This window comes from Anomaloglossus baeobatrachus, chromosome 1 (assembly GCF_048569485.1).
Source record: "Anomaloglossus baeobatrachus isolate aAnoBae1 chromosome 1, aAnoBae1.hap1, whole genome shotgun sequence".
Classification (NCBI taxonomy): domain Eukaryota; kingdom Metazoa; phylum Chordata; class Amphibia; order Anura; family Aromobatidae; genus Anomaloglossus; species Anomaloglossus baeobatrachus.
Genome location: NC_134353.1, coordinates 96,940,015 through 96,953,115, shown reverse-complemented (window position 1 = coordinate 96,953,115; position 13,101 = coordinate 96,940,015). Strand labels below are relative to the sequence as shown.

Sequence of the window (13,101 nt, the reverse complement as noted above, 5' to 3'; positions counted from 1 at the left end):
GCATCTGTAAAGGTATTGCTAGGTGGTGCAAGACCTTTTTTCTCTTGTTTATTGACAATATTGCACTTTGTGTGCCTAGCTTTGCATTACTCTATTCGCGTACACAATTTGGGATGTTACCGCTGTTTGTTCTGTGGTACAAGAAATAGCCTTAGACATACTCTGCGTTATTTTAGCAGGTTATTATTGTCTCTAAAAGGTTTTGTGATTTCAATTGGTAAAATAGAGTAAATATTTTCTGTAGATAATTCCTATGAGCTAAAATTGCTCTTTGGTTGTTATGTTATTGAAAGAGTAAGGGGTTGACTATTGTCTGCTACTCTATACATAATTACAGCTAAGGGATTCAATAGCCCAGACTGGATTTCCCATCAGATAATGTTCTGTAGACTCGTGCCAAGAAAAGGCAGGAATTACGAGCTCCAGGACACCGGGAGCTTCAGCTTAGAGAGTAAACATTGTGCAGTGATATATTCCAGTGTTTTTATGATCTGTTCAGATATTAATTTTATCTTCAGGAACAATAGATATAAAAGAAGTCTTCCTGAAATCTGTATGAGACCCGTGCCAGCGTTACTGCCATTTCTCATAAATAAGAGTGGTGACATCTGAGATGGTCGTCTGCTCTGTGAAGACTAAGTTATGAGAAACTCTGAGAAATGCCATAAAAAATAATATTTGAAAAATTGTATATAATATTGAGTTTTTCCACCTTATCGCCTATTGTTTATCTAGTTTATATTGCGATCTTAGAGTGAATATTTCCCCTTGAAAACTACAAATGTGTCCACCTATACCATTATAGAAAGTCAACACATCTTCTTAATATGCGAGAAAAACTGTTTGCAAGTCACATCCCAACTACTACATTACTCATCTTGAGATACGTTAAGCCAAGAAAAAGTAATGAAATAACTATCCTTACCTTGGTTTTTAACTAGGGATAATCGAATACCTCAAATATTCGGCTTCGCGAATATTTGCCGAATAGGTCGCCGCTATTCAACTTTTCAAGAATACTCGATGCGCAATGTAAGTCTATGGGAAAATCGAATAACAACTATTCGGAACTATTCGGGCTTCCCATAGACTTACATTGCGCATCAAATATTCGCATAGCGGCGACCTATTCGTCGGATATTCACGAAGCCGAATATTTGAGGTATTCGATCATCTCTATTTTTAACCCCTTAAGACAATTTTTGTTTTTGAGGTTATCTTTTTTTTTTCTGCAGGGAGGTAGAAACCGTGAAGAAAAATCCAGCAATCGGTATCTTCCTAAAAACATCCTCTTTATTCCATTAGAACTTTAAAAGATATTGAGTCATCTCAGGAAAAAAAAAACGTTTTCCACAAGCAAGTGGTTTTAAAAACAAAAGCGTTTCGGATGGGAGTCCTTATTTATTGTACATTGCAAACCAAAACATTGCCGCTTCTTTTATTCATATCCTGTTGAGCATGAAACTAACCAGCTAACAGACCTAAAATTTACAAATATATAAATAATTTTGTTATAAAGTTAAGTATAATGATATGTCAGATCATGTGTTATGTTTTATCCGGTTGGGAATCTGGATTCTAATACAGATATCCACCAAGCTTCTCTATTTAATAGGAACCTAATATGGTCCCCTCCCCTAACAGACATATTAAATAGGGATGATCGAATACCTCAAATTCGGCTTTGCAAATATCTGACGAATAGGTCGCCGCTATGTGAATATTCGATGCGCAATGTAAGTCTATGGGAAGCCCGAATAGTTCTAAATAGTTGTTATTCGGGTTTCCCATAGACGTACATTGTGCATTAAATATTCGCGAATAGTCGCATAGCGGTGACCTATTCAGCAAAAATTTGCGAAGCCTAGTAGTTGAGGTATTCAATCATCCCTAATATTAACCTTTTTTATTCCTTGTAACCTGCAAGATGTTAAACTGTCTTCATGATTCTCAATAAAATGTTTTGAAGTTGCAGAACATTTGTTTATTAATTTATTTTCAGCATCCAACAAATGTCGGTGGATCCTCTTTTTTAGTGCACTCGACGTGCACCCCACATACTGCAAGGAGAATGAGTTACAATTGATATAGTTTTTTTATATTACATATTTTTCCATCCACTGTTGATGTAAATTGCTTTGCAGGGTGCACTAAAAAAGAGGATTCGCCACTGCACAGCCACACATCTCTAGTTTGCCTAGGAAGAAAGTCTATCACTATAAAACACACTGTTGTAAAGTGATAGACTGTACTGCTTATGCAAAACATACTCTCTTGAGGGTACACAAACATTAAACAGCTCACAAAGTAGTGCTACCGTGTTTCCCAGAAAATAAGACCTCCCCTGAAAATAAGACCTAGCATGAGTTTTCAGAGAGGCTTAAATATAAGACATCCCTCGAAAATAAGACCTTACAAAGTGTCTATTCAGCGGTAAAAAAGTTAAAGATACTGCAGGACACTTCAATATAGACAGCAGACATCCCCAAAAGATAAAAGAAAGAAGAGAGAAGACCCCGCGATCATACTCACCAGACACCAACCAGGAGCAGGGGAGTGCATCAGGGTCCTGTGGCAGAACACATACACACACACACACACATCAGATCACACACACTGATACATGAGAAAGCACACACATGAAAGTGCACACACACACACACACACATCAGATCCCATATGCACGCACACATGAGAACGCACACACACAATCACTCTACAGATCGCATCCACACACTCACCACATCCAGCAATATCGCTTGCTTCTCGGCGGCGTAAGGACCTGCACTGTGCATTGAGCTTCCAGGACCTGTGGGAGGATCACATGGCCAGAAGCAAGTGGTATCACTGGATGAGTGGTGGTGAGTGTGTGCGTGTGATTGTACCGGTATGTACGATTTCATGAATGTGTGTTCTGATGTGTGAGTGTGTTTTCTGATGTGTGAGTGTTGGCCTGACGCAGGGGAGGACAGTGTGCAGCATACCTGCCTGGAGCGCCCGGGGATCACAGGGAGGAATGATGTGGAATCTGAAGTGTGTGTCTATATGAGTATCAGTGTGTGTGTGATCTGATGTCAGCCTGACGTAGGGGAGGACAGCATGCAGCACACCTGCTGGGAGATCACAGGGAGATCTGGGAGCCGCACAGATGCCCAGGGCTGGTAAGTAGGACGATCCTGGAAAGGGGGGGGCTGCTTTTTGTGGGGGGTAAACTTACCCCCAACCATGTCTCCTTGAAAGTAAGACATCCCCTGAAAGTAAGACCTTGTGCTTTTTTGCACCGTATATGTTTAAACACTAGTAAGGTATCTTCTTCCCCAAAAGTGAAAATGTTTGGACCATTTAAAAAAATGTAATTAGCTTAAAAAGTTTGATACTGCAGTGTGTTGTTAAATAAGCTGTTGGTTACTGATGGTTCCCATCTGTTTTTTCCTATCCAGACAGTTTGAGGACTTTTAGACATTACTAAGACCGTGTTTGCAATAAAGAGCCCAAAGTGGTTCAACATAGTCATATCATAGGAGACCTCAGAGTTATAAGTTTTGTAATTCAGTGATTCGAATATTTTGTGAAAATTTGGCAAAGCCACCAACTTTGAATTTCAAATGGGTAGACCATCTCTAGTGAGGAGGAGCTCTTTCAATGCACATTATTAGAGATGATCGAATACCTCAAATATTTGGCTTTGCAAATATTTGCCGATTAGGTCACCGCTATTCGACTATTCGCAAATATTCGATGCACAATGTAAGTCTATGGGAAACCCGAATAACAACTATTCGGAACTATTCGGGCTTCCCATAGACTTACATTGCGCATCGAATATTCGCACAGTGGTGACCTATTTGTCGGATATTCTCGAAGTCGAATATTTGAGGTATGTGATCATCCCTACATATTATGCTTTCAGTCTTTCAGTCAATTTATCATAAAAAAAACTGTCCACTATTCAGATGGAGTTTGCTGTTATAGGGTTTTTTTTTCAACTTAGTTTTCCTTAATACAGTTAGGTCCATAAATATTTGGACAGTGACACAATTTTCGCGAGTTGGGCTCTGCATGCCACCACATTGGATTTGAAATGAAACCTCTACAACAGAATTCAAGTGCAGATTGTAACGTTTAATTTGAAGGTTTGAACAAAAATATCTGATAGAAATTGTAGGAATTGTACACATTTCTTTACAAACACTCCACATTTTAGGAGGTCAAAAGTAATTGGACAAATAAACCAAACCCAAACAAAATATTTTTATTTTCAATATTTTGTTGCGAATCCTTTGGAGGCAATCACTGCCTTAAGTCTGGAACCCATGAACATCACCAAACGCTGGGTTTCCTCCTTCTTAATGCTTTGCCAGGCCTTTACAGCCGCAGCCTTCAGGTCTTGCGTGTTTGTGGGTCTTTCCGTCTTAAGTCTGGATTTGAGCAAGTGAAATACATGCTCAATTGGGTTAAGATCTGGTGATTGACTTGGCCATTGCAGAATGTTCCACTTTTTTGCACTCATGAACTCCTGGGTAGCTTTGGCTGTATGCTTGGGGTCATTGTCCATCTGTACTATGAAGCGCCGTCCGATCAACTTTGCGGCATTTGGCTGAATCTGGGCTGAAAGTATATCCCGGTACACTTCAGAATTCATCCGGCTACTCTTGTCTGCTGTTATGTCATCAATAAACACAAGTGACCCAGTGCCATTGAAAGCCATGCATGCCCATGCCATCACGTTGCCTCCACCATGTTTTACAGAGGATGTGGTATGCCTTGGATCATGTGCCGTTCCCTTTCTTCTCCAAACTTTTTTCTTCCCATCATTCTGGTACAGGTTGATCTTGGTCTCATCTGTCCATAGAATACTTTTCCAGAACTGAGCTGGCTTCATGAGGTGTTTTTCAGCATATTTAACTCTGGCCTGTCTATTTTTGGAATTGATGAATGGTTTGCATCTAGATGTGAACCCTTTGTATTTACTTTCATGGAGTCTTCTCTTTACTGTTGACTTAGAAACAGATACACCTACTTCACTGAGAGTGTTCCGGACTTCAGTTGATGTTGTGAACGGGTTCTTCTTCACCAAAGAAAGTATACGGCGATCATCCACCACTGTTGTCATCCGTGGACGCCCAGGCCTTTTTGAGTTCCCAAGCTCACCAGTCAATCCCTTTTTTCTCAGAATGTACCCGACTGTTGATTTTGCTACTCCAAGCATGTCTGCTATCTCTCTGATGGATTTTTTCTTTTTTTTCAGCCTCAGGATGTTCTGCTTCACCTCAATTGAGAGTGCCTTAGACCGCATGTTGTCTGGTCACAGCAACAGCTTCCAAATGCAAAACCACACACCTGTAATCAACCCCAGACCTTTTAACTACTTCATTGATTACAGGTTAACGAGGGAGACGCCTTCAGAGTTAATTGCAGACCTTAGAGTCCCTTGTCCAATTACTTTTGGTCCCTTGAAAAAGAGGAGGCTATGCATTACAGAGCTATGATTCCTAAACCCTTTCTCCGATTTGGATGTGAAAACTCTCATATTGCAGCTGGGAGTGTGCACTTTCAGCCCATATTATATATATAATTGTATTTCTGAACATGTTTTTGTAAACAGCTAAAATAACAAAACTTGTGTCACTGTCCAAATATTTCTGGACCTAACTGTATATACAAAATAACAATGTTTTTGGCACATTTGCACACATACTTATAGAAATGCTGCAGTTTTTTGTAATTTTGGAAAACCGCAACAATCCTCCCCCTGCACACACAGTTTTCTGCAGATTCATCAGTACTTTTTGATATTGTTGGAGAATGAAGTGTTTTACTTGGGGCATACAGCAGCTAATATCTGCATGTTCACAACATGCAGGATTACAGGGAGAACAAGCCAAAACAAACAGAGGTCATACAATATATTCACAACAAAGCGCCATCTGCTGACTGCTAATGATGGTCCCTCCACTGCATAAGCCTGGAGCTTGTATACACAGCCTCAGGATGCCAAAACTTCATTTTCAACAGGAATGTTTTCTTTATTTATGCGTTAATATAAAAATAGTTTACCCAAGACAGATGGCAAATTACAGTCATCTCCATCCATAATTAATTGTAAAGGACACTTAGCAAGTTACCTCCCATGCTGCACAGGGTTTAGTACTTTTTTTTTGCTCCTGCTCCCTCTTGTGCCGTTTAAAGAGAAAAAGACATAAGGTAGAACCATAAAAGTCTACTTCAGATATTAATTTTGTTACCTAAGGCTTAATAGTAATTTTATGGTAATTTTTTCCAAGTTTTGTAGCAATAATGTTTAATCTGTTTTTATGGTCTCCTAGCTGTGTTTAATCAGGGTAATTATAGAATGTTAATTAAATAAAATACTGCTTCGTTACGATGAAAGTGTAAGTTGTGTTGCCATAAATGTAAGGAATTTATACATAGTGTAACGCAAGTGAATGTTAATGACTGAAAAAAATATTTATTTAACGCCACTAGTACACAGCTCCTCCGATGCAATGGTCTACTCTTCCGAGTAATTACAGTAGCTTCTTTCCCAGTGGTTACATTAGCGGGACGGTAAAATTGATAATCCCTTAAAAAAGCCAATAATATCATGTTTTACATTTTATAATGTTTGAATTAAAATTAATTTGCTATGTTTTTGGGGGGATTTGTAATTTTATATGTATAATATGTAAGTGATATTTGCTTAGGTAAGAAACTAAAAAAGAAATCAACTCCACATGTACTTATACTGTTATTACTGTTCACGGCTGTCATGACTCTCTCATGGCTCTGCTCGTGCAGAACCACTGTATGTGTTTTTAATTTCCTTCCGTCAGTTTCCTCCAGGGGTTAGGTCATTTAGGAGGAGCTTATTCTGTCCAGACTCATTCCAGGGGTCACCTTGGTTTTTATTGGAGTTGTTTATGTCTGTACACTGCCAGTAATAGTCCCTGCTTTGCAGTGTGCGCTTCCTGGTTCCTATGAGTTTCTGATCTTATCCTGCTTCTAAGTACTCTCTCCCTCTGACCTCCTTTCTGTCCCATCATCTCTTACAGTACTTTTCTGTCTCTGTACTGCTCTCGCCCTGACCTCTGTTGCGTCCAGTCTTGTCTTACTTCCCCTATCTCTGTACTCGCTTTCCACTTGTAATCCCCTCTCTGCTCCCTCCTCCATACTTACTTGTCTGCTCAGCTTTTGACCTCGGTGTGTACTCTGACTTTGGCTCTGCTTCCCTCTGGCTCTTGACATGACCTCCTGGCCTTTCGACCCTCTGCTCTTACCTGACTCTCTCTTTGCTTGCTCCTCTGTACAGGCGTGACCTCCCGGCACTGACCTAAAGGTACTGTCACACATAACAAGATCGCTAGCGAGATCGCAGCTGAGTCACCGTTTTGGTGACGCAGTAGCGATCCCGTTAGCGATCTCGTTATGTGTGACACTTACCAGCGATCAGGCCCCTGCTGTGAGATTGTTAGTCGTTGCTGAATGGTCCAGGTCATTTTCTTCAAAGGCGACGTCCTGCTGTGCAGGACACATCGCTGTGTTTGACACTGTGTGACAGGGTCACGGTGACTGCTGAGATCGTTATACAGGTCGCTACTGCAACCTGTATTGTTCCTGCATCGCTGGTAAGATCTGACTGTGTGACATCTCACCTGCGACCTCCCAGCGACTTACCTGCGATCCCTATCAGGTTGCATCGTTTTCGGGATCCCTGGTAAGTCGTTGTGTGTGACTGGGCCTTTAGACTTACTGCCCACTCTTGTATCCCCGCATTGGTGCTAGTGACATCTAGTTGGCTTGCAGTAGACTGCACTCAAGAACACTCCATCCTCCCTGAGTTCCTGCACTCCCTAGTGGTAGCATCATAACAGCATTGCACAAGAACAGGTTCATTAAGATGAAGCCGCCCACACAAAGCTAGGGTTGAGAGCAGAGTGACATCCATGAAAATACAAATCTGGTTGCAATAAAAAAATAAGCCACCGTTTAGACTTTTCTTATTTATTCCATCCCTTTTTGGTTTTGGATTATAAGTTACAATACCGGTAGTTATACTTCTGAAGACTCCACCCTCTGTGGAGCCCATTGTCATTCTTCATACCATTGCTGTTATCCAGGATCTTCTCACTCTTCCTGGAGTCACACTCATTCACAGATTTCCGTTTTTTAAAGATGCAGTGCAGTTTATTGTAGCTGTCATCAACCAATAAGTGGATAACTTTTGGTTTAAGAACTATGTATTCATGTTTGGTTTCTATGTACTTGAACTGACCTGGAGAATCCTACTGTCAGGTCACTTTAGTATAGTGAACATGGTGAATAAAACCCCCAAAACAATTCTGGAATTGCATTTTTTTTTAATTTCGAAGCACTTGGAATTATTTCTCACTTTCTAGTGCATTCATAATAAAATGAATGGTGCGGCCCGCTTAATCCACCTCTCCCCTCGCTACTCCCCAGCCTCGCCACTCTGCCAATCCCTTCACTGGCTTCCCATCGCCCAACGACTCCAGTTCAAAACATTAACCATGACATACAAAGCCATGCACAACCTGTCTCCTCCCTACATCTATGACCTAGTCTCCCGGTACCTACCTGCACGCAACCTCAGATCCTCACAAGATCTCCTTCTCTGCTCCTCTCTTATCTCCTCTTCCCACAATCGCGTACAAGATTTCTCCCGTGCATCCCCCATACTCTGGCACGCTCTACCTCAGCACATCAGACTCTCCACTACCGTGGAAAGCTTCAAGAGGAACCTCAAGACCCACCTCTTCCAACAAGCCTACAACCTACAATAGCCCTCAGTCCAGTAGACCACTGCGCAACCAGCTCTGTCCTCACCTATTGTACCATCACCCATTCCCTGTAGACTGTGAGCCCTCGCGGGCAGGGTCCTCTCTCCTCCTATACCAGTCTGTCTTGTACTGTTGATGATTGTTGTACGTATACCCTCTCTCACTTGTAAAGCGCCATGGAATAAATGGCGCTATAATAATAAATTATAATAATAATAATAATAATAATAATGTCATTCAAAAGTACAACTTGTGCTGCAAAAAACAAGCCCTCATATGGTTATTTAAACTGAAAAATAAAAAAAATTATGGTTCTTGGAAAAAGGAGAGGAAAACACAAACATGGAAAAAAATGTTCTCATGAATGGTTTAAAGATGGTCTTCAGAAATATATATATATATTATAATTTAAACTGCACTACTGCGCTAACCATTCACAAACTATTGAGTGTATATTATAGTATAATTACCTGTTGTATATTTGAATGCCAATAAGATGAAAATAATAATGATGGTGACTGCTGGTGACAGATAAAAAAATGAGCCACCCTATTGTACAAAGCGAAAATGTATATTATGTTATGGTCGACATTACACAATATACATATCAAATATTAAACTAATTATTATTCATGCAATTTAAAGATATCTGCTTTAGTATCATTGCACCTATCAACTAATTAATTTTCGCTTTGTACAATAAGGTGGATCACTTTTTTATCTGTCACCAGCAGTCACCATCATTATTATATTCATCTTATTGGCATTCAAATATACAACAGGTAATTGTACTATACATTCAATAGTTTGTGAATATTTAGCGCAGTAGGGCAGTTTAAATTATTGTTGTATTGTTTTTATTGTGGGGATATACACACGATACCCCGTGCCTACTAGCAGCTTCATTCTTACAACATCTAATAAGCACAATTCACACTATAATAAGGCATTGATTACAGCGCCAGATATTGTTATTTGTATATATATATATATATATATATATATAAAAACATACTTATATATATTATATAAATATAATATATATAAGTATTCTATATCTGCTAACCAATGGTGTAAAGAAATGTATGCATGTATATATGTATATATATATATATATATATATATATATACAAATAACAATATCTGGCGCTGTAATCAATGCCTTATTATAATGACATTTTGGTTTTATATATATATATATATATATATATATATATATATATATATATATTTATATAATATATATATAAGTATTCTATATTTGCTAACCAATGGTGTAAAGAAATGTGTGTATATATATATATATATATATATATATATATATATATATATATATATATAAAACCAGAATGTCATTATAAATAAATTTCTATGCGCCTTTCATTAGCATATCACCCTTGTTCTGTCTAGGAAGGTAATCATTATCATTGTTGAGATATAATGCCTGCCATCTTGTTTTACTGCCGTATTATTAATAGTACAGATGCTTCATGAGGAAAACGGTTTTTTTTTCAATAAGTCATTTAGTTTAAAGGGAATCTGTCACCTAGAATATGCGTTCTGACCTATCAGCAGACGCATGTGTGCCCTAAGTACACCTCTCTACCTATCCCTGTGCTGTGAATTTGTATAATATGAAAGTAATATAAAACGTTTTATTACTTTCATATTTCATATGTAAATAGCAGGGAATGTGATCACAGGGGCGGCGCCTTGCCCTGTGGACGTCTGCATATTTCCGTGAGCGGCCGGAACATGCCGCCCACCTCCTTCCTTCCTCCTTTTCCGGTAGACGCAGGTAAGGAGATGTTTGTCATTCCAGCGGCGTCACAAATAGCGATGTGTGCTGCCGCAGGAACGACAAACAACATTGTACCTGCAGCAGCACCGATATTATGGAAATGAACGACGTGTCAACGAGCAACAATTTTGCACGTTTTTGCGCTCGTTGATCGTTGCTCATTTGTGTCACTCGCTGCAATGTCGCTACCGTGCCGGATGTACGTCACTAACGACGTGACCCCGACGATATATCGGGAGCAATGTCACAGCGTGTAAAGTACCCCTTAGACTCAGATGACTGGTTTAGCCTAAAACCAAATTCATTAGTAACCCAGAGAGTCACATTTGTATATTAATGTGCAATTTGTCAATGGAATCCAAATCACATATGCTGCATAGTGGTAAGGTATATGACTTATAATTTAGCTATGCAGGTTATTGTCACACTCAATTTAAAGAGGTGGTTCACTACTCTTACAGAGATGTGGCCACTATTGAAAACTGATAGGGAAGGCTTTTTCTAAATACATTGTTCAGCCAATTCTGCCTTTGAGAGGCGCTATTGCGGTCTGCTCATCCCCATGAAGTGACCCCCCCAGGGCTTCATGACCCCTGAGATGTGGTGATGTCACGTCAAGTTCCAGATGACCTAACAGCACTGAGGTGGGCCCCAGTCTCCCTGAGTGACCGGGCTGTGGGCAGCGTTTCACTGTTCATCACAGCCCAGCATCGCTTCAGCTTGCGGTGCTCTGCATTGAAGGAGAGCGCGCACGAGATGCTAAGCTGTGATGAGCGATGAAACATCGCCCAGAGCACAATCACTCAGGTAGACTTGGGCCAGGCTCGTTGATGTCGGGTCAACTGGAAGTTGACGTGACATCACCGGATCTCAGCCAGGTATGGGGGGCACTTCATAGTGTGGACCGCAATAGCGCCACTTACAGGCAGAATTGGCTGAACAAGGTATATGACAAGAGCCTTCCCTATCAGTTTTACAGTGAGGTGGCCACTATTGCAGAGTTGTGAACCACTTCTTTAAAGGGATTTTTTTATGATAATACCATTATGAGAGGGAAATTTAAAGAGAATTTCTCCTATATTTCAATAACCCATTTTTATATTTCAGCTGCAAAGCCAAGCTTCATTTTAGAAGTACAAGCACAAATAATTCTGTCTTTTGCTGAGGAAGGTACAAGTATTGCATTTATGCCACTATGTCCTCTAGTCTATTATTGGTTATGAGATAGGTTATACAATAAGAATGTTAAAAACAGACATCAGGACTGTGACACTGTGACAAGCCTAGCTAATTTGCAGGAATAACAATTATATTATTCTATTTGCCTGACTTTTTATCTGATTGATTTTTTATTTGGTGTGACCAGTGAGATTGCATGTACGTGCATGGTATGGGGAAGGTCAAATGAAGCAAAAATAATGGATAAGGTTAAGAAGAATAAGACCTGCTACTGTAACTAAGACATAATATTGGATGGAAATGTATGCAATAACTAATTGTGTTTTTAATAATTATATATTTTTTAAAATATATAGATTAATATACTAATTTTAAGAAACTTAATTTATCCCCCTAAATTTGAAGCAATATTTATCTTGAGAATCAGCCTCATGGGTAGGCCTTCCTTAACGGTATACATTATTAAATCTCCCAGTCAAATAAGAAAAGGACTTAACACTCAGTAACATATGCAATGTCTAGTTCTTGTGATGCTAGCCACTACTTACAGGAAGTATGGACAGAAGAGTAGTCAGGAAAGCTGGGTCTGGTAATGGCAGGACACATATGAGCACAAAGATTAGATAGGGGCATAGTCAGGTCAATATCTGTGGATCAGAAATGCAGGAGAGCATGTAATAAGTTCAGGGCAAAAGCAGAGACGTGGTCAGGTAACGGTCCAAGGTCAGAAGGCAGGAGGTCAAGACACTAACAGGGAGTGGCCAGATAGAAGTTAAATAACAGTCTGGGGTCAGAAAACAAAGATCAGAACACATGCAGAGACACAAGCCAACAGCACAACTGCAGAACCAGGGAATACAACTGGCAAGGTTCTGGGAGAGCATGCTCAGTTGTGATGCCCTGGCCTATCAGGTCATCACAGAGTATTGTGCAATCTGCCCTTCTGCACTGTATCCACCCTCCTTGGTTACGGATCCTGGTCCTTTGGTGTTGCTAACAGCTTGGCAAATCAAAATCCTAGGAACACTTCCCACTTTAACCTACCAGACACACCATTGGGTGACCTGAAGGGAATAGGGCCGCCCACATGGGGGGTTGGTGAGGGGAAAGTGAGGAAAGTGACAGTTGAGCTTAGAGAGTTGAGCTAGGAGGTGTAGTGGTGGCTCTCGTGAGGAGAGGCCACAGAGGAGAGCTCCTGTGTACTAGGTGGCAGACGTTGGTCTGGGCCTTTTAGGAGCTGGAACCCCGGACGCAGGGGACAGTGTCAAGGGGCACGGACTGCCAAGGAGGGCGGCTGGTGGCCTTGAGCTATCACCGGGCAGG

General features: G+C 40.3%; 1 protein-coding gene across 1 annotated transcript in view; it reads right to left on the bottom strand.

Annotated features, from left to right (window-relative positions):
* The window catches only part of LOC142303152 (uncharacterized), a 225,933-nt gene that overhangs the window by 55,487 nt on the left and 157,345 nt on the right, over positions 1 to 13,101 (bottom strand). Inside the window, exon 6 of the mRNA XM_075344313.1 lies at positions 8,044 to 8,193. Within this exon, the coding sequence (XP_075200428.1) occupies positions 8,044 to 8,193 (150 nt within the window). The remainder of the gene's footprint in view (positions 1 to 8,043; positions 8,194 to 13,101) is intronic.